General features: G+C 37.9%; 2 protein-coding genes across 52 annotated transcripts in view; one reads left to right on the top strand and one right to left on the bottom strand.

The window, feature by feature from the left end:
- PCM1 (pericentriolar material 1) overlaps positions 1–12,517 on the bottom strand; it is a 78,520-nt gene extending 66,003 nt beyond the window's left edge. For 18 of the 50 annotated variants that reach the window (XM_035699808.2, XM_049094948.1, XM_049094951.1 and 15 more), the window contains exons 1-4: positions 12,377–12,517; positions 10,794–10,866; positions 7,967–8,130; positions 1,382–1,499 (exon numbers count right to left, since the gene is read on the bottom strand). In XM_035699808.2, the coding sequence (XP_035555701.1) occupies positions 1,382–1,477 (96 nt within the window). In that variant the 5' untranslated portion in view covers positions 1,478–1,499; positions 7,967–8,130; positions 10,794–10,866; positions 12,377–12,517. Of the gene's footprint in view, positions 1–1,381; positions 1,500–2,203; positions 2,383–7,966; positions 8,131–10,793; positions 10,867–12,376 lie in introns of all 50 variants that reach the window. The other 32 variants (XM_049094944.1, XM_049094955.1, XM_049094957.1 and 29 more) reach the window with 8 other exon arrangements.
- Positions 11,079–18,112, top strand: LOC125752652 (translation initiation factor IF-2-like). 2 transcript variants are annotated; one of them, XR_007402668.1, is made up of 3 exons: positions 12,919–13,141; positions 14,168–14,223; positions 17,963–18,112. XR_007402668.1 is itself a non-coding variant. In XM_049094983.1 (2 exons), exon 1 carries the CDS (start codon positions 11,824–11,826, stop codon positions 12,442–12,444), a length of 621 nt encoding a protein of 206 aa, XP_048950940.1. In that variant the 5' UTR covers positions 11,079–11,823; the 3' UTR covers positions 12,445–13,141; positions 14,168–16,299. The 2 variants fall into 2 exon arrangements, 1 of the variants encoding a protein (XP_048950940.1); XM_049094983.1 differs by lacking the exon at positions 17,963–18,112 and having other exon boundaries at positions 11,079–13,141; positions 14,168–16,299.
- Positions 18,113–22,623: the final 4,511 nt, after the last annotated feature.

Raw genomic sequence — 22,623 nt, 5'->3', positions numbered from 1 at the left:
ATAAACATATAGCCTCACAATTACTTACTTCTACTACTGTGTTTTCTTTCCCCCCGTTACATCTAACCTAAACTTCACAGATGGTCCTTCAGAAAATAATTACTTTCTATCATAGATTTTTAACAAACATAAATCCCAAAATCCAACCATAGACTCAGTCTGAATATTTTCAAAAGCATTTTCTAAAATGGCTACCTACTATTTATAAATTGGATAGTGAAAATAATTATAGATACCTTTACTGGCTTCCTTTAAAAACAGTGTATAAGAAGACAGATCTAGAATCAACCTGGATCCTAAAGTAATTATTGTTATCTATCTGAAGAAATGCTCACTGTGTGACCCTCGGCCATTTACTTAACTTCCCATAGTCTCGTTTCCTAATCTCTAAAATAGTGACACCTTTAAAACATGATTAAAAATGACATTTATAAAATATCTACTAGCATGGTGCCTAGCATATAGTAACCAATAAACAGAACTATTCTTACTTTTCATAGACAAGAGTGTACTATATAAGACCTGACATGAAATAACAAAAACGATTCATGTTTTACCAGGAAAACATTTTTTTTTTTTTTTTTTTTACTTAGTTATACCCACATAACCTAGATCATTCAACAAAAAGGTCTATATAAATTCTTACCTTACCCATATTGAAAGAATTGTTTAGTTTTACTACCGTACAACGCTTTGGGATATTCTCCTCATTTATAACACAACTATTTCTCTAGGAACTGTCCGCCCACCCCAATCCATGTTTGAGTGTTCTTTCCAACCTGTTGTTCAACTTACCCTACCCCTTCCTGGCCACAGATGATTGGAAAAGAGATGCATAATCTCTAATCCAAAGTGGGATAATCATACTTTAAAATTTCAAATTGGAACTAAAAGATAACTAGTCAGTATATAATTGTAGTGATAACTGAAAAACTTTAGAATGAAAGGTCAGCCATAGTACACTATATAAACCAGAGAAGAGAGAAAGCTGGTGTGCAAAAAGAAAGTTATGTTAAGCAAAAGCACACAGAAGCAAAAAGTCAGGGCAGTGAAAGTGCAATTCTTGACAATTTTCTAGTTCCTTTTTCTAACCCCTTCCTAAAACCCAGCTTCATTTAATTAACTTGTTTTCCATAAAACATCTTTATACACTTAGAATAAATCTCCTTTTTGGCTTAAGCTAACTTGGGTTGATATCTGTTACCTGCAAACAAAAATGTCTTCAACTAGTTTAACAAACAGCTCAGGGTTATTTAATGTCTTGGTCAAAAAGAAAAAAATGTGTTTATAAAATGTCTAAGTGAATTTGATTTGGCTAAGTCAGGGGAAAGTTTCGTTTTAATATTAGTAATTATGACACACCATCAATAAATTATCATACCATATTGTTGAGTCGGTCATCAACACCCTCATTGCTCCAGTTTGGTAAATCCTGATCATTTATGCCTTCTTCAAAAGGACCTCCTCCTGTGGCCATCCTAGTTTTACCAATTAATTTTCTGTAAAATAAGTGAAAACATCTTTAACATATAAAAACAAACTAATTTTTAAATCATCTCCTGAAACTTAGTGATATAAAAGAATCTCAAAAAAAGTTTATGCAATAAAAAGTGGTAGTATCAACCACATATAGACAAATCAATTTAGCTGCCATATACACATTATGATTGACTAAAGTTAAGTTGTTGGAGTGATGGAAAGGGGAAGGAAAACTTCAAAATACCTACTATGTGTATTGGCCTGCACGCTTTCCAGGCTATTTTATTTAGTTAATTGAACACAGTCTTAAAAGGCAGAGCAATGATCATGTAGAAAAAAGTTTATAATGGCTTGAACCAAAACAGCTCTTAGGGAAAAAACCTAATACTCCCAAAGACCTGGGAATTTGTTTGGTGTCAAAGTTTCAAAGAGGGTAGAACTGCTCTGCATAGAGAAAGGTTTGGTTTTAACAGGAACATATGGTAAGCAAGATAAAGAGAAGGCAGGGAGAGAGAAAAGCAGGCCTAGGTGGGTGAATGGGCAAAAATACAGTGGCCTAAAATATTTTAGAAAAATGTTGCCTACTGCTTTAAATTGTATTGCTTCTACCTCAGTTTTGCCTAAATCTTGAATGGTCTAACAAAGTCGCAATTTCTCCCCACTATAACAAAACAAAACATACTAAGAATTTTGTGAATATCAAGGAAGGTACTGAATTTCATACCTGGGTCAAAGAGATGAGAAACAGAAAGAGGAATGGTAGAAACAGACATTCAGAAGCAGAGATGATCAGCAGAAATGAGATTTCTACATAACCTCGTGGAGGACTGTGGCTTTGCACTGGATGTGGAACTGCGCAGGATGGAGAAAGACTGAGTGAAAGAGATGGGAAGATAACTTTATCTAGAATCCAAGGGGCAGAGAAAGCCATTAGTATGGTTATAACAGGTTTCTGATTTTACAAATAACACTAATACTCAAAGAGGTTAGATAATTTTGCCAAGGTCACTCAGCTAAAAATGTCAAAAGAAATTCATATCCAAGTTGCTTTGACTATAAGATCCTAACTTATCCCATTCACTAGAGAAAAAATTAAAAGCATTACCACCCATGACAAATTAGGAATTATCTATGTTCTAATGCTAGAATATCTACTAGAATAATAGATATGCATAGAGTAATAGATTACAGAGTAATCAATAATAGAGTACAGAGAGGTTAAATTTTTATCTCAAAAAAATGGTGATAAAATTCAACACTTAATTTGGGAAAAAAAAATTTTCTTTTTGGAAAATTTTTTTAAAGTACAAATACACTGATGCTTCCTTACAGTTATATGTATTATTACACTATTTGTGGGTTTTTTTAATGAGCACATATTACTTTAATAATCTTCTAAGGAGTTGAAAAAAGTATACTTTAAACCAATAGCCAATAATATTAAAATAAGATAGTAAGGACATCTCTATTAAGATAAAGACCAAAATAAGAATGGCACATATCAGTTATTTAGCATTGTTTTTAAAGTTCTACAAAATGGAAAAATATGAAACAGAAATATTAACACTGAGAAGACGAAAGGTGGTATTCCTAAAAAATATGCATTAAAAAACAGAGAATGTCAAAATATCACCAGCAAGCACACAGAAAACATACTGGAGAAAAATGGTGCCACTTGTAATAGTGACAAAAAAAAAAAAAAAAAAAGAAAAGAAAAGAAAAGAAAACATCTAGGAATAATGTAATTTCACCCCCCCAAAAAACACCAGTAAACTATAAAACAGCGTAAGGGAAAATTCACTAAGTAGAAAAATAAACTATCTTCCCTGATGGGAAGACAAATATTATAAACATACCATTTTTTCTAAATATGGACTTAATGAATTCCCAAAGGGATTCTTCTTAAAATGTGACAAAACAAGTCAGTATAAAAAATTTAAATATCTGAAAAATAAAAGCAAAAGTAGCAATAGAGGTTGGGAGGGTAGAAAACTAGTCCCAAGAGATATTCAATCATACTGAGTAACTAAATGATTAGATTAGTATTAGTTCCCCCACGAAATCCTGAAATATACCCAGTTAGAAAAATGTAATGAGGAAAAATCATCGTAGCGAACACCTATTTTGTTCACTATATGCTAAGCACCATGCTAAATATTTTATAAGCATTCTGTCATGTAATCCTCATAAAAATACTATGATGTAGGATGATCCAGGATTATTCAATTATTGAGACAATTTGCTAACAATTTTGAAGATTAGAGATTTCATATAGCATTTCTCAACTAGAATCCTTCATCTCAAATACAGAACACAGAAAAATGAGCTCAGTAACAATTTTTTTCAATTCTTCAAGGATGGTACATACCCAGTACCATTCCAGACATAGAAGAGGTTTTAATCCACAATAAACAGTAGATGCCTTAAGAGCTTAATACCCTCCCAGTTGAAAAAGGCTGCCTTGTACCAAACACCAAGAGAGTAAGTAGATTAAAAATAGATAAGGAAGATTTAAAAAATCAAACAACAGACAGACAGGAAAACAGGATGGGACTTAATCAAAATCTTAAAAACATGGAATGCAGAAATAAAAGGGAAAAGGTTTAACAAATTTTTTTTTTCGCATAAAAGTAAATCCTACGTTTGTAAAGAATAGTAAATGATAAAACAGGAAAAATCTGAAAGAATGTGAAACATACTGTCAATATCTTTACCTCATAAAGAATTCATGGGGGAAAAAAACAAAAATACATACACATACACACACACACACGCACGCACACACCCAAACCCAAGACAGACAAGTATACACAGGTAATTTAAAAAAAGTCAGTAAACAGAAAATGATAAAAATATTAATAATGAAGTCCAACTGCAAATTAAAATAAGGGACCATTAAATTTGCTACATTACACGTACTTTCTAGTCCTGATGACAGCAAAGGGAAACGAATTCTCAGTCACCGTGGTGGTGAGAGTGTAAACTGGCATAACCTTTCTGCAAAGTATTTTGGCAATACTGCATCAAGACCTAAAACTGAGTTTTGACCCAGTAATTCTCTCTCTCCACAGCTAATACAAGAAAACAACTTAAATATGGGGGGGAGAAGGGACTACAATGCAGGACTACGCTATAATTGGGCTAAACTGAAAACAAACTAAATGTCAAACAATAGGCTGGATGCTATTAGACAAGAGTACCCTTCAAAATATAAGTATGAAGGCTGAACGATATTGCCTGTTTATAAAATCATAGAGTATAAAAGGAAAAAAAGAAATGTAAAATTGCATATAGATTAAAAAAACTAAGAATACATACTAAAGTGCTTACATGAAAGCAACTGTTGGTTGTGGGGGTAGGAATGTGGTAATTTTTCCTGTCTTCTCATATATTTTTAGTAATATTTTGCATTATTTTTTACACTAGAAATATATTTAAGAACTTTACAAAATAATTGATATCCATAGAGGTATGTCCAGTGAACTGAAATGACATTTAAATGAATCATTTTGCACCTATTTCCAAGATTTACCAATGTATTTTATAATATTAAAGAAAAGGTACTGCAGAAATTCCATATGCAGTAGAGGCAATACCATCTTCAAAAGTGCTAAAAGCTAACTGTAAAATGTAAGTTAAATGGAAAATTATTAAGATATTCAAGTAAAACTCCTACATACCAATTTTTTCCTAAAATAGTGTATGCTAACGCTTTCTATTAGTAGAGTAATAAAATTTACTTTAAGATAAATTAAAAATGTATCTGGAGAGAGAATGGTTTACATTTTATTTTTATATTATGATGAATTTCCCTAAATGAAGAGCTTCTTCTAAGAACCTATTTATAGGCTACAAGACTGTGAAGACTATTAAGGTTAAGTTTTTAAAATAGCTTATAAACTAAATATTAGTTTGGGAAAAACAGGTCAAATTTCTTAAAAATCTTTTTAAAGACTATTTACTATGTAAAGTCTATTGAATTTACAGAATCAAATAACTGTCTATAGCTACACTGTGATGAGATAAATACTCATGAGGATAGAATAGTGACTTACTGATACTAAATGTGTTTAAAAGGCACACTCCTAAAAAATTTTTTTCAAGTTAAATAAAATAAAAATAAAAGGTATATTCCTATAGGAGTATTACTATGAAGCTAAAGAAATAATAGCATGTATATCAAAATGATAACAGCTGATTTACCTAAGAGGGTAAATTAACTCCCCCTATAAAACACAGGCAAGGATATTTCTCTTCTTCAAGCCAACTTCTCTAACCACCTTCAAGTGACCTTTAGAAATGATGCCTGTTTTTTTTTTAAGATTTATTTATTCATGAGACTGAGACATGAGACAGAGAGAGAGAGAGAGAGAGACAGAGACACAGGCAGAGGGAGAAGCAGGCTCTATGCAGGGAGCCCAACATGGGACTCGATCCTGGGTCTCCAGGATCACACCCTGGACCGAAGGTAGCACTAAACTGCTGAGCCACCCGGGCTGCCCCGATGACTGCCTTCTAAATTTTGTTCTGTAGACACATTAATGTTATTATTCAAATAGTCTGTTATTATTTAAACTATTATATGGGATGACTTTTAATAATCAAAATACTAGGTATGTAGACAAGAAGACCAATTCAAGTAGGCTTCCAATGGTAGAATCAATAGGACTTCGTGATTATTATGTGGGAGATGAGGCAGTGAGAAAGCTGTTCAAGGTTGAGTCCTAGGTTTTGAGCTTGAACTGGGTGTATGATACACTCACAGTGACTGGAAAAGGAACAGGTTTTTGTTGAGAAATTATGAATTCAGTTTTAGCCATGCTGGGTTTGAGGTGAAATCTAGGCTAGAGAGAGATATGCAACTCATCTACTAAGAAAGGTACCTGAAGTGGTACAGCAGGCACAGGGAGGAGAGAAGAGTAAGACTGTGCCCGGAGGGACACCGATATTTAACAGACCAGAAAATAGCACTAAAGAAGGTAGAAAAAGATAGGAGGGAAACCAGGAGAGTGGGTGAAAATGTACAGAGGAGGTTATTGGTAAGAATGCCAGATGTTACTCTGTCACATTAAAAAAAAAAAAAAAAAAAAAGTACTGGTAAGTGTCAACTTGGATTTAGCAACAAGGAAGTTACTAATGACCTTGGTACGAGCAATTACAGCAGGGTGAGGAGGATCAATCCATTAACTGGAAAGCACTTATTGATGGGAAGGGGCAAAAATAAAGGTCACTAGGTAATTTTTTCAAGGAATTAGTCTGTGAAGGCAAACAGGCAGAGAAGGGTATGAAGAAAGTTTTGTTAAAAGCATGTTTAAAATTTGTTTGCCAGGAGCTAGTAGAGAAAGATCTTGAAGATGCAGAAAAGAAAGGAGATAGTATGTGGCCTCTGAAAAAGCGGGAGCAACTGGGACTCAGGGTGTTAAGAAAATGACTAGCTTTAGACAGAGGAACACCTCTTTTGTTGAACAAAAGCAGGACAGATGGAAGTAGATAGAGGCTAGTCAGCAGATCTGTTGGCAGGAAGCTGAGAGAGTCTCTAAGTGACGTGAAGTAGAAAGAGTTGATTCTTAAATGTGAGGGTGAGACAGCAGTGTCGGAGATGTGAGAGGAGTAAAGGAGAATGGCTGTGGGCAACACTAAGGACTCGGGAGAGCAGAGAAATCACTAATCTGCAGTGTGGATTTCTTTTCCCCAGCAGTGCTCAAAAGTATTCAAAGTATTCAAAGGATAGAAATACTCCTTTGAATCCATTCAAGGGGTGGAGAGAGATCTTGCCAGGCAGATTTATTAGAAAAACAATAAAATGGAAAAGCTGAAACCACTGGTAAACAATTAGCGTAACGGATGGAGAGGAGTATGGGAAGAACTAAGGATAAAAGTTAGATTCTTCTACTTTAAACAAGCACTTTTACCCATCCTATGACCTACTAAACTAATTTGCAACTAATTAAGTTTCATTTAGCTATTTTTGAGAGCCTTATCTGGCTCCCTTTTCTCGCAAAGGTACAAAATGCAAAAATACTATGGCATTTACAAACTTTCCATGACTGATCTTATTGAAGAAAATCCTGCCGCAGGACTCTTACCATAGAAAAGTGTGTGTGTGTGTGTGTGTTCAATTACAGTATTAATTGCCACAGGAATACCTATGACTGACCTAAGGTTAATCTTTGAAATAAGAATATAAAGAAAAAAATAATTAAGTAGAGAAAAAAATGTTATTTTTCTAAATTCTTTAAATTCAGATATTATCTGTGAAACGGCATTAAATTACTCTTAACCATCTCTGGAAATACCATCTTGACGACTGTAAATGAAGATTTCAGAAATACTCATCCAAATAATAATGTAGGAAGTACTGTTTTTTTTTTTTTTACTCAGAGTCACAAAAATAACCAAAGGTGGTACTTTATATATCGGCACAAGTTTTCTAAAGTTTGCATTATTTGAAGTACTTCTTTTACTTTATTTTTAATTATAAAAATACCTGGTACACGGTTTTGAAAGTCTTCATACAGTGTCCAAGTGTATTAAGCACTTTTAATGGAAACTGAGAAGAAAATGAGTAAGTATTTAGTTTTAGGTGTTGTTTAGTCAGTTTCATTTGAGGAACTTCTCAATTTCTTCTCTGTGCTTAAGATGGTCAAGTACCTAGAAAAAAAAAAAGAAAAAAAAAAAGGATTAACACAGGATCTTCCCCACAGCACTTTCAATTTGAGACCCTCTAGACTTTCCAGAACTTAAGATATCTTGGTAATTACCCTCTTCAAATTAAAAAAACAAAACAAAACAAAACAAAAAAACCCTGTTAAGACATTGAGGGGAGGATAAAAAGACTAACAAAACATAACATTCCATTTGAATCAATAAAAACCATATCAGAACTATGTACTAATTATTGCATCAGGTCTATCTCATGGTATAGTTATTCTGTGTAGAACATTTCACATCAACAAAATATACACGTGCTCAGAGAAGTGAGAACAATGAGGTGAATTAAATTCTGCTTGCTAAGACATCTCCCTCCCTACAACTTATATTCAAAGTCTATCACTTCCTTGTCATGGGTTACATATAACACCCAAATAAATCTGCAGGCCCTGCTATCGCCATTAACCTGGAATCTCAGTCTTCACTGCCAGTCCCATACTCACTGGTAACAGCTTCCTATTATCCCCTTCCACTAGAGCATTACAAACTTCCATACATCCCCCATCTGTCCCCCAACGTTCCTCCTATTTCTTTAGGTTCAATATAATTCCAAATCCCTCTAAAATCACTATTTCCTCAGCAGGAAATCCTTTCTAAAAGGAGTTCTGCTCTTCCTAGTCCCTCAGATTCACAAGGATCACATTTACCATTCTTATTTAACTAATGCTTCATCTTCCTCTTCTGAACAAATTAGTCATCAAAATCTCACCCCCCTACCTTGGGTACCACTTCCTACTATCCTCTCCAAGACAGTCTTGCACTTTTCTTGGTAACAACTGGCTCGTGGTTTCATCCTCCATGTCATTTCCTACTTTCCTGATTTTTCTAAGACTGTAAATTGAGATCTAATGTCTATCTCATCTTCTCTATTCCAATACAGTTTTCACTCTGGACTGGCAATTTGTTCAAGGTCCTGAAGTTCTGAAATCCTTCCTTCTGATTGTTAAGTCCTAGCATTTCACTTTCTTACTTGGTCATTCTCCCTGAACCTGCTCTTGGCCCTGCTGCAAACTTCCAGTCCCTTGGTCATTCTTCCTTCCAGAAACCCATTAATCCCTTGCTTCTTTACTCAACCCCATACACAAGCCCAAGTAAGTCATTCCAAAAATGCCTTGCAAACATCCTTGACTTCCTCACTGATTTAACCGTCCTATCAATTCAATTCTGGATAAACCCCACTACCTGCTCTTTGCTTCTACTTGCAAACTGTCAGAGAGCAGAAAAATAGTTATAAAATGTCATTGGCTATGTTCACTATTAAGGTACACTATATCATACTGCACACACACAAATGAACACTTTCAAAACGTAGATTTATTCGATAAGGCACCTTGCCTGTTTTGCTCACTACCATATCTCCAGTACTTTACAGTCATTAAGTCACCCACTGTAGGCACTCAATTAAATTTGTAAGATGAATGTATTACAATGTACTCTGTTGGCTTCTAAATGAATCCCCTAGTGTGATTTCTATTTTTCCCAAGTGTCAAATAAACTTGTCTCTTTTACAAATGGTCAAATCCTCTAATGAGAAAATCAAGGCCTTCTAAAGTGAGTTAACATAATTGCCCTATATTTTTATTCCATCTCATACATCTTTCATAATGTGTCAAAAAATAATTATTTATAACTGGTTTTATAATTCTTTTTATTTTACTAAATGCCTGCTGTATCAAGAACTCTAATACGCAAACATTTGACCTTCCCTGAGTTCTATTTTTCTTGTCCTGTTAGTCTTCCAATTAAAAAAAAATACTGAAAACTGTAATAAAGAGATAAATCAACTGCCAATCTGTACTTTCTCACGTTAGCTTAGTTCATAAAGGAACAAAGGACTTATCTGCTTTCCTGGAAAGCAAAGATATATTAGATTATATTTTGAAAATGGGTTATCTTAAAATTTCAACAGTGGACTTAAATTCAGACTCTGACACTTCTTAAAAGAGCAATTACTTCTTAAACATTTAACAAAAATTTCTTCTGATCCTCATCCATGAATCATTTAATTTCTCAGCTGCCCTTGGCAAATAACTACTTAACTTCCCTCTGAACTTACATGGACATTTTTTGCTGGTCAGAGAGTATCTGTACATAACCAGCATTTGATAATGCACTGTGCATAAAAACTTTAATTCTAGACACCTAAAAGAAAAAAAAGCAAAACTTAAATCAAAAGTGGATGTAACAAGTTCAAGAAGTAATCTGTAAATAAAAATTTCTAAAATCAACTAATAGAAAAGTTGTAGAAAAGGACTTAAAATTACATAGATTTGTAAAAAGAGGCAATCCAATAGCTGTCATAGGACAAATCTAAACTCGAACGACCTGAAAAAATTCTGGAAAGAAAGACATTTCAAAAGGCATTGCTTAAATTTTTCCAGTATTTAATAATTAGGAATGACATGGCTCTTTTCTAGCAAAAGTATGAAAGCAGACCAAAGTGGCATGCCAAAAAGCAATGCACACAGGGCAGCAACCCCTGGTCTGTTTACTAAATACAGTGAGTGGGTCCTCAACCACGCACTGGTATGTTGATAGCAGTCTCCATTTTAAAGTCTCCAACTATCAAACAAAAAACAGTAACATAGATAATGTCAAATTACCTGTTTAAAAACTAGTTTTAAACTACTTCAGAAATGGCTCCTTCCCTGCTTCAGGCTTCAAAGCTGTTGCCTGCTTGTGATTTAAAAAAAACAAACAAAAAAACCACTTTAGTAAATTTACTTATACTATGGAGTATAGAATAACAAACACTATACTTACAACCTAAAATGTCTAGAAAAATGAACAGAAAAGGAAAAATCCAACTTATCAATATTTTAGACTGGTTACGTTAGTGCTTGTGAAAAAACCACGTGATCTACGTAAACGTTTAAATTATCCATACTTCTAAGATTCTACCCAACAAAGGGATACGTTAATAGCTACTCTGGGATGTGGTAAAAACGGTTAACTCTAATTATCCTGAAAAGAGCCATGCCAAAGTTGACTGCTCCTGTTGTCATGAACTTTCTGCCACTCCCAACCATTCAAGAACTTTGTATATCCAATAATAATAAAGTTTCTTTCCTTGAAAGCTACCCTACAAGAAAACAACTTTGTCACTGGAGACACACAAGGCTTACTGCCTTCAGTTTAGACCCTCCGTCTTACAACGGTTTCCAGGACGCTCACCGAGAAGGTGAGACTGAAAAGAAAAGAGCAGGTGCACCAGAAGCCCTAGGGCACCCACTCCAGTAACCAGAGAATACCAGAGGGCGGAGTCTGGAGGGCAGTAGTGGGGCGGGGGCCGCAGGGGGCCCAGCGAGCCCGCTGCTCCCAGCGCCAAACTACCCTCCGTTCCTCATAGGGCGCACGACACGGACCTCAAAACCCGCCAAAAAGAAAAAAAATAAAAAAAAATAAAAAAAAGAAAAATATCCGACGAGGCGAGGTCCTCCGGAGTGGGCCGCAGGACGAAAAGTTTGGGCGACCCGCCTCCCTGGCAGGGCCAGTTCTCCAATCCCCAAACGCCAGTTTCTGCAGAGCAAGCAAAGCTTCCCGAATCCCCACTCCGGCGTTTACGTTCCCCGACCCTCGGCCCCTTCTCACCGGTCCTGCAGGACACACAGCTCGACTACTCCCGCTCGCCGCATGAAGCACCTCTTGGCCCAGTCGGGGGCGCCTCCCCCCCCCGCCCCAGGCCCCTACTCCCACCCCGCCGTCCCGCTCTTCTGCTCGGAGGATCCCCGAGACGGCAAACCCCGCGCGGCTCACGGCGCAACGCAGAAGCGGCGGCGCTCCTCACCCGGCCTTCTGCACCCCAAAATCCGGACGCCGACGGGCCCCCCCAAGGGAGTCTGGGAGTGGGGTTGGGGGCGGGGCGCGGTCACGTCGGCCGCGGCCGCTCTGGGACCCCAACTAGAGCCCCGGCGCCCGAGCCCCAGGGCGGCCTCCTCCTCGGGGCCAGAAAATGAGGGGCGGGGAGGCACGGCCGGGGGCTCTGCAGCCACCAACGCGTCCCCCGGTGCCCGCCCAGGCCGAGCCCACGTCCTCCGGCCCGACCGCCTGCCCAGGGGACGTGACGCCGGAAGCAAGAAGACCCAGGCGCGGGGCCCCACAGGGTCGCGCGTCCAGGAGCCGCTGCTCTCCCGCCCCTGCGCCGCGCCGCCCTCCGTTGCCAAGGGCCGGGGACGCGCAGCATTACCTGTAAACGAAGCCGCCGCTCCTGCCGAAGGTAGAGTAGCGGTCAGGCCCCACGACCCGCCACCTTAGAGACCGCAGCAAGGAGCGCCCACAAGTTCCCCGGCTGCCTAGGGCCCAATGGCCGCCTTCTCCACCTCAGCTACTCGGCGCCAACCGCCGCAGCCACCGCCATCTTAGATCTCATTGTGGTGGGAGAAGAGGGGCGGGGGGGGCACTGCAGAGGGGGCCGCGCGCCGGGAGACTGCGCCGTCGCCTCGGCAACGGCCGCGCGGGGGCGAGAACTCGGCCGCGCAGGAGCCGCAGTGCGACCGACGCGCTAGCCCGGAGTCACGTGACCGCCCGAGCCTGTGGTGTCACCTCGGGGGCGCTTTGAGCCCGGCGCCGCTGACGCAGAGGAACGACCGGAGACTACATATCCCAGAAGGCCAACTCGACCCTGGTTTATCGGCGTCCGCGCGTCCATCGCGAGAGGGAGAACTACAAATCCCGGCATGCTGTGGACCTGCGGGCGCTGCTCGGCGACCTGTGCGGAAAGGGAGTTCGAGCCTCCTCCTCAGCTGGAAAAAACGGAGGCTCGTTCTGGGTTTCTGTGTGGCTGGCTGTCAGCTCCGGATCCCGCTGCAGGGCGGGGAGAAAGACCGAAGTCCGTCTTCTGTTTCTTGCCCACCCACATCCGGGTTACGAAGAGACGAAAACCAGAAGGCCCTTTAGCAACGAACTAGTCCTGATTGTACACAGTGGCCGTTGATAATGGGAAGCTAATTGGGTAAACCAATTAACCAGATAGCTAGCTACTCGGGGAGAATCCTAAATGTTAAGGATGAACACCACCTTGGATTAATGTCTTCCTTTTTTTCCTTTGGAAGAACCAGATGATTTTAATCAAAATTTAGTATTGGGGAATTTTCTCTTAAAACTAAGTCTCTGAATTCTCTTTTTATTTATGCTCCCACCTCGGCAGTAGCTCTATCAAGAACGGTATATGGACAGATTTTTCTCGTTTAAAAAAAAAAAATAAGGAAAAATTGGAAGAACCAGATGGTTTTAATCAAAATTTAGTATTGGGGAATTTTCTCTTAAAACTAAGTCTGAATTCTCTTTTTATTTATGCTCCCCACCTCGGCAGTAGCTCTATCAAGAACGATATATTGACAGATTCTCTAATTTAAAAAGAAAGAAAAATTCAACCGAGTGAATGCTAAGATCCAACTGGCTTTATTGGACGAATTAGGAATTAAGCAGCGTTCCATCTAGCAAATAGGGAGATCCTGCAGCTGTAGAAACGGGAATGTTTGTAAGGGCAGATTGGGGGTGGAAAAAAGGAAATTATTAGCAAAGAATGGAAAAAAGGAAATTACTAGCAAAGAATGCATTGATTCTGGCAAGGTTGCCTTCCTAAGTGAAAAGGAAAGCCCTGCCAGGTGGATTACTGACCTACTGATGGCCAAGTAATTCTGACTAAAGGTTACGTTTACTGGGGTGTTGAAACTGCATTTAGGTCAGATATTAAGGCTGAGTTGGTTGAGGTGGGGTTTAGCATACACGTTCCATTTGGGGGCCTGCTGTTTCCCTTCTAACACTCCTAACACGCCAAAAAAAGGGGGGGGCGGGGGTAATGACTTTTAAGGCCTTTCGTGTACTTACCTGAAAAGTTAAAACACTTCCAATTTTACCTGAGTGCGAGGGCATTCTATATTTCAGACAGTTTGTGAGATGAGCTTAAGCAAAGAGTAGAATGAATGAATAATGGGCATTTAGGTTCCAACAACAAATTGTTCTCAATCCCCAACAGAAGTTGTTCAAAGAAGCCGAGTAGTAGTAGAACTGTTATCTCGATACATAATTCAGGTAAATTAAACTCTTTCTGAGACTATATTCAGGTTCAAAGTCATCGCAATGATCTTTGTCACTGTCTTATGTTTTTGAGTACATTTCTGTGTGTCTAACGTTGATGATTAGGTGACGAATTCATAGTCCCTGCCCTTGAAGGCTAATATTTTAAAGAATGATGGAGAAGTAGGATGTGATGTAAATAAATTCTGTTTTGTAAGAAAACAAAGTGCTATGAGAATCCAAAGCACAGGGTGCCCTATGCCCCATTCTAATTACACCACTAGATAGCTCTGAGATCTTGGGCAAGTTTCTGAACCTTTCTGAGTTTCAACTGCCCGCTCTATAAAATAAAGGGGAGGGAACAATAATATTGCCTACCTTGCAGGGATTTTTTTAAGTAGTATTTGATAGAAGGCACAAATTAAGCATTTTATCTGTTGTGATTTTCTTAATTCTCCTGACTCTCCTGAAGAGATTGATTTCACATTTGTTCTATTTTAGAAACAAAAGGTTAAATAAATAACCAAAATTCTGACAGCTCCAAGTGGTAGAGTCTAGGTTATACTGGGGTCTACTAAACTTGGAGGGATTGGGGGGGGGGACTTTTTTGATTAAATAAGAGAATGAATGGAAAAAGTTAATATGTGGTAAGGCCTCAAAATATTAGCTATCTTTATTATCATCACCGTAATCATCTTTTTGTTTATATATACCTATTATTTTTAAATATGTAGAGGCTATTGTCATTAAAACAATTCAAATGATTAAAAATATTATTTAAGTCAATATGGTCATTATGCTTTCAAAATTCATGGTCTCTAAAAAAAATGTCAATACTATTATGTCTGTTTAGCAGGGGGAGGAGTCTGAGAAATTTTTACGTTAAAGAGAGATCCTCAAACTCAAATATGAGCATACTGATCTTAGCAGAGAACAAGGGAAAGAAAAAAACATGAAAAACTATATAATTATTCCAGATCTCCAAAACCTTAACATTCAGAAAACAAACCTTATACAAAAGAATCAATTTAGTATTAGTAATGTATGAATATCGCCAATAAATGATACGATAGTAAGTGCTGTAGGAATTCAGAGAAAAAGTATTGATGCATTGCTTCAAAGATAATGATGGCTTCAGGATTTCTGCATAGGATGAAATTAGGAGCAACAGGTGGAAATGTAGATGGGGAATATAGTGGTCTCTCAGAGATACATGTTGAAACTACCTCTCAGTTTTCCACATTTAAGAACAACTTGATATATGTATTAAACATGGGAGAGGAGGCCTAAATGGAAAGCACGCTTCAGACATATATTTCATCCAGAATTAGTGATGGATAAAGCAGAAATGAGACTATATGAAGCAGAGGATTCCTATGGGGGGACAGGGAGAAAAGAAAGAACTGATGAACAGGTTTCTATCTATTTATACAAACTCTAGAAAATCTTAAATGGTGATCTGAAGAGATTGGACTTTGTTCTATAGATAGTGTAAAATCACATGGAGTCTTTGAAAGAAGCAATGATATAATGAAGTAGTTATTTTAAGACTTTAATCTAGTAGCAATGTTTAGAACAGGCTAGGGAGAGCAGAGACAAGGAGAACAGGTGGCAACTGGCATGAAGTAATTAAGGTCTGGCCTAATGTAGCAGGATAAATCAAGTCAAAGAGTTGCTTTCTGATTGTTGTGTAAAATAGCATTTTTATGATCAGGGGGTGCTTACAGTAGAACATTTTGGGCTATCTCATTTATCTCTTTAATGTGTTCTGTGTTCTATATCCACAGGATTTAAGTACAGTGAGAGCAGAAACTGTGCCTTTTGTAGTTCTTTATATCACAAAAGCCCAACAGAGTTCATTTACTGTATTTTGATATTCACGAATTTGGTCTTTGAAATAACAAGTTTTCGCAATACCTAGGTTTAACCTGCAGGTGGTGATAGAACTTAAAGGAAAAATCCTTAGTGACCACTATACTATTATAACTGAATTTTGTGGTTGTTTTTATATGTGATTTTTTTATACACCCAAGAGACTATATGACACTTCTGTAAATTATATAGCACAATAATAAAAGAAATACTCAATAACCCACCGCCTAAGCTAAAATATAGAATATAATCAATCCATTTAAGGACACTTCGTGCTTTTCTCCAAACTCATTCCCCTTTGCAAACATAATTACTATCCTGTATGATCTCGGTGTTACTATTCTCTCATTTTCCTCATATAGTTATATGTATATATGCCAAAATAATGTATTGTTTGGTTTCACTTGTTTTCTAACTATAAAAACGTCATCACACTGAATATATTCTTGCTTAACTTGCTTTTTCATGCAGCCTTGTTTCTGAGATTCATCCATGTTGATGGGTGGAAACTCAAAATCTTAAGAGCAGAATGTAAAATTAATTTTGGAATATTTCAAAAGTTGAATCCAAATGACATTATCTTTATTCTTCATATTAGCTTTGTGAGTAACTTGATGGAGGAAGGAATTGATTATATAAACAAGAAATCAGTTGAAGAACTCTGACCTAGTTCTTACATTTTTTGGTTAAATTTAAGCATTTCTTTCCTTTAATATAGCCCAGAATTTCTCAATCATGGCATGATTGACATTTTGGGCTGGATGACTCTTTGTTGTAGGGGGCTGTACTGTGTGTTATAGTATATTTATCTGCATGACTGACTTCCTCCCCTTAGATGCCTATAGCACCCTACCTACCCTGATGTGACAACCAAAAGTGTCTTCTGACATTGCCAAATACCCCCACACACACACCTAAGGAGGGTAGGGTGGGGGCTGAGGGCAAAAATCATTCCTGAGTGAGAAAAACTGGTCTAATCTTTGCATTGAGAAAATCATGTTACTGAGGGTTTTTCTTTTTCTTTTTTTTTTTTTTTGAGGGTTTTTCTTATGTACCTCTTTTGCTCAAAAACCTAAACTTTCAAATACTTAAATCCATTAATGACTATATGTAATTATATCGACTAATTATATCAAATCTACATACATAAGTAATATTTCAAGGCTCTTCTTACCCTCCTCCATTTTCTCCTTATCTAATTACTTTGACATCTCTCATTACTGCCTAGTTCAGACTTTCTATGACTGGATTCCAAATACCTAATTCCTGCTCTCAACATACAATGTTAATATTTACACCAGTCTGAACTACCCTTTCCTCCATAACCAGTTTATATCCTTTTCTTTCAAAAATCACTCATTCAATAAATGTACATGACAATCCTAACCATATTTGCATTTCATCAGTCTCAACATGGCTCAGCTCCTAGAATTATGATATGCTGCTGCTTAAATATTCTTCTGTATATATATATTCTTGGGGGTCTATATATTTTTACTCCACTTTCTCTATTCATCATGAACCTAATTAGAGCTGCAATAGTTTAGTCCTATGTGGAATGCTTACTTCCAAGGACATATCAAGTTAGAGGGGCTTAAATAAAGGGATATAATAATTTAAAAACTACAAAGAAAATAATCTGTACCTTATTTCCTAGCCTCCCATCACCCCTACATCATATAATATTGAAAATATTAACTATACATAGATGTAAGTTAATTAAGTAGAGAAATCAGGCAATTAGGTAGGTGAGTTCCCAAAATATGGAAATATAGGCTGGTATAGATTTTGTTTTCTAATTATATGAAAGATGTTAGAAAAGTATGAAAATTCAGGGTGCCTAGGTGGCTCAGTTGCTTACATGTCTGACTCTTGGTTTCAGCTCAGGTCATGACCTCAAGGTCCTGCAATCAAGCCCCACATCTGACTCTGCACTAAGTGGGGAGTCTGCTTGAGATTCTTTCTCTCCTTCTCCCTGTGTCCTCCCTCCTACCCCTGCTTTTTCTAAAATAAACAAATGAATCTTAATAAAAGTATGAAAGTTAGTCCTCAGCTTTTACTTTAAAAACCTGTTAGTTGAAAATAAAATTATGTAAAATGAAAACTCAACAATGCCGTGGTTATAAGAGAGTAATCTGGAATGGAATGACTTTATAAAAGATGAACCATGAGCCAGAAAATTGTCTTTTCTCAAATAAGGAGATCTACAAGTGACAACTGGATTTGGTATATGCTTGCATATAAGCATGGGCTAGTGAAGAAGTAGCCAATGTGATTTGGGTATAGTGATCTATATAATATCCCTATTATATCATATGTTGGGAACCAACAGATGCATGTGTTATAATTTTTGCTCTTTTACCATAAAAAGGCTTCCCACACTGCATTTTGCATTCTGTAAGAAAGATTCAAAGGTAAGGGAAAAAATGGCAACACATATGTGAACTCAGATCAACCAGCAAGAGGTTAGAATGCTCTTTCTTTACTACAAGATCACTAAATAATTTCCAGTGTTAAAAACTGGGGGAAGCTGGGTGGCAGGATGGACAATCCAATCTAGATAAGGAAAAATGTAAAACCTTGACAACAGGTGCAGTAGAATGATGTAGGGCAAAGATTGACAAACATCTTCTGTAAAAAGCCAGATATTAAATATTTTAACTATTGTGGGCCACACAGTATCTGTCTCAACTACTAAGTTGTGTGATTGTAGAGTAAAAGCAGCCAGGCAATGTGTAATGGACGAGTACAGCCGTGTTGCCATAAAACGTAATTTTGGCTACTGAAATTTAAACTGTATATAATTTTCTCATGGCACAAAATATTAATCATCTTTTTTTTCAACTGTTTAAAAAATATTAAAACAGGCAGTGAGCCCAATTTAACCCATGGGCCGTAGTTTGCTGACACTTAATGTAGAGTACTCAAAATTGAAAGTTTTTCGATAATTAATGATAAATGGAAGGAGAAATTAACAATGCAAGAAAATGCAGTTTCATTACTTTGCAGGATGGTTATTTTACAAAGAATAGTTTGAATAAATAAAGGGAAGATATAAAGCAAATGTAACTGAACATTTGTAGATTTTAGTTTATACTATTTTCTTATATATTCTGCACACACACCACACACACCCTTGGCTAGTTGCAGCCATGCATTGCCTCCAGGAAGGATTGGCAGCCACTAATACCAGAAACAAAAGATACAACTTTTAGACCTAAGAGAAAAGATTAAAATAAGTCAGAGCAGTTCCCACTGCCTGGGTGGAAAGAGGAAGAACTGCTGGGAAAGTTAAAGAATTTTATGCTTTTCCCTGCATCTCTGAAAATAATGAAGGAGAGGAAAAGAAACTCTGTGGGGATCTGTGACCAAAGAGAGCCTAGAAAGCTCTATGGTTGCAGCAGGGAGCTCTCTGCAAGGCTCACCCACCACAAGCCCAGGAAGTCATGTGGAGCTCTGGGAGGAGAAAGACTCTAACCAGCTGACATAATGGATCAAGAATGAGTTTAGAACTCCCCAAACCTATCAAATAGTCTTGAAATCCAATCAGAAAAACAAGAGTTACATTCATCTTCCACATGTGAGTTTGTGGCATAAGAAACATACCCACTTTACTTACACAGTTCAAATGTCAGCTACCTGAGTGTTCCCAAGTCCTCAAGGCTGTTGGGGTAACCATGTCTCCATCATATGTATTAGGAAATCTAATATAGGAAATATATTAGATTTATATTAGGAAATCTAATTTCATATGCTGACATCTTCTAGAATGCTTTGAGCTAATGTTTTTCTATTATTTCTGTTTCTGCTGAATTCTTGATTTCTCTCAAGTCTAGCTTCTTTTGGCTGTTCTTTTTCTCCATCCCACATCATTCCCAAGACAGAACACAACCTCTTTCCCTTTATTTTCTCAAAATACCATGGAAACAAGGCACCTCTGTGTGGAATACTGCTTTCCACTGAAAATTCACAGTTAATAGTGTAAGATGGGGAGGAGGAAGAGGAATTTATACTGCAGCCATTTGGACACCCCTGTTCTTCAAAGATCTTTGGCCATAGCCTTGTACTTCTCTCTGGCTGCCTCTCACCCAACTCCCTGTCATTTGGATACATTATTTCTTCACATTCTACTCCCCACTGTCATCTCATTAACTCCTTCTCTTTCACCCTTTTTCTCTTGGGATACACATGGAAACTCTAAATTCTTCATTAAATATTCATTAACAAAACAATTTAAAAAAAGATTTAATTTATTTATTCATGAGAGACATACAGAGAGAGGCAGAGACACAGGCAGAGGGAGAAGTAGGCCCCATGCAGGAAGCCTGATGTGGGACTCGATCCCAGGACCCCATGATCATGCCCTGAGTCAAAGGCAGGTGCTCAACCGCTGAGCCACTCAGGCGTCCCAACAAAACAATTTTGTTCTCTTGGTCTTGCCTCTAGCTTATCCCAGTGAGACCCACTATTAGAATAATGCTCTTCCTCTGCTGATTAATATGATCCATTTCCTCAGCATGGAGCTCTAAGAGAATTATGTCTTTTTTGAATGCTAAAATCAATTGCATAAGGCTCTTCACTATCCTGATTAGCAGAAATTGTAGGAAGAAACATCTTCATTCCCCTGACATCTCCACCCCTAATCATCAGAAATGGGGGGGGGGGCAGTGGCTAAGTTAGTTTTTAGTAGCCAGTTCTTAGTCTAATCCATAGTGTGGAGAGGTCTCTAAATACAGAGACTGTATCTAGTTTTACAGATAGGTCCTGGGTTTTATTGTTGTTGTTGTTCTTTGTTATACTGCCATCATCTTGTCATTTTTGAAAACCTTCCCACATAGTCTGGGGCCATTATTATCCTCTACACCAGTGATTCTGCTCCTGATCTCTCAGAAGCTTCTCATGGACTCCTGCGTGTGATGTGTGTGTGTGCCTGTGTGTGTGTGTATGTGTGTGTGTGTTGGGTAGAGGAGTTGTAGGACATTGAGGTTGGGGAAACAAAGATTCTCCTTATAATGTTATGGTCCAGGTTTAGGTTGTCCTCAGCCATGGCTGGCTTGGGCTTCCACCCTTTGTCTCTGATTAGCAAAATCCCTGCACAGGCTATAATCATGTTCTCAGATTGGGCAACCCCACTGCCTCTTGTAAAGCTAGTGAAGCACTGTAGCAAGTGGATAAGAGCATGTTTCTAAGGCCACACTACTTCAGGTCAAATCCTATTGTATAGCACCCTTTCTGTCTCAGTTACCTTGTTGACAAAATGGCAATAGAAATAATAATGCATATCTCAAAGGGCTGTTATGAGGATTAAATGAGTTAATATACTGCTCAGATAGCACCTGGCTCACGGTCAGTGATATATAAATGTTTATTCTTATTAAGTTTACAAAGAAAGCTTTGTGCTAATACTGACTTGGGCCTCCATGTTTTTGGAATTCCAACCTGCACCCCCATTTTAGCATAGACTTCAAAACATTTACAACTATACTTCATTGGTTTTAACCATAGGGACTACATGATAGAAACTACTATGAAGACACATGTGGTCTCATTATGAGCACTTGCAGTTAAAGGAACGGGTAAGAAGTCACTGGCTTTGGCTGAGAAGTTAATAGGAAGTGAGGCCCTGGAGTCCTTGAGTGTATATCATCCTCTTTACAAAGCTTGGTGGAAAGGGAAAGAAGAAATCAGAGGTAGGTAGAGACAAGAATTGAGGAAGATTTCATTTTCTAGGGCTTAAAAGAATTAAGCTTGTTTATAGGGTAAAAGAGGGATGAGACTCTCAAAGGAGGTGATATTAAAAGTGAGAAAGGGGAAATGTAATTAAAGAAATGCAGTTCTTGAGAAGAAAGAAGCAGCTGGATTCAGAGCCCAGGTGGAAGAAATAGACTAAAACAAGAGGAATTAATACCTACAGAAGCAACTCTCCAGCAATGGGGGGCTGGCAGTGGTAGACATACACTCCAGGGCTCTGGTCACAGGAGAGAGAAATTCTGATGTGGGCTTCTCAGAGGCCCAGTTGCTGAAGGTAATAGCACACTGATGAGACACCCTTTATTGGCTCTTCTCCCTGTTCCAACTCACTTCACTATTCCCTTGCTTATGCTTCCTGGAATCACCACTCAAATTAATTACTTGCATCCAAATCTTTGTATCATGCTGTGCTTCTGGGAAACCCCAATTTCAACAGATTGTGAGAAAGAACGTTATCTCAGGCTTTCTGATTCCAGGTACTTGGATTTTTTCAGCCAAATCATGCTTTATCATTGCCCAAATTTAAGTTGTGCATTTTGCTTCTATGTCTGGCATACCAGTCATGCTATATCATCAGAGGAGTAGCCTAACATAAGGACATTCTCAAGAGAGATGTGTGGAAGCAGTAGAAGCTAACTGTCAACATGTGTCATTCTCCTTCACTTCCATTTTTCTGAAAATGACTCTTCATTTTGGGGAATAGATGGGTATGTTATCTCTATGTCTACTCCTTCATCTATGTCTAAAGTGATATCTACATTTTCATCTACATATATGTCTGTACTAAAGTGT

Source organism: Canis lupus, chromosome 16 (genome assembly GCF_003254725.2).
Source record: "Canis lupus dingo isolate Sandy chromosome 16, ASM325472v2, whole genome shotgun sequence".
Lineage (NCBI taxonomy): Eukaryota > Metazoa > Chordata > Mammalia > Carnivora > Canidae > Canis > Canis lupus.
Note: the sequence above shows the minus strand (reverse complement) of the source record. Positions and strands in the feature narration are given on the sequence as shown.

Bases quoted from the DNA above. Each gene is read 5' to 3' on its own strand.
- LOC125752652 (XM_049094983.1), top strand. From the start codon at position 11,824: ATGAAGCACCTCTTGGCCCAGTCGGGGGCGCCTCCCCCCCCCGCCCCA.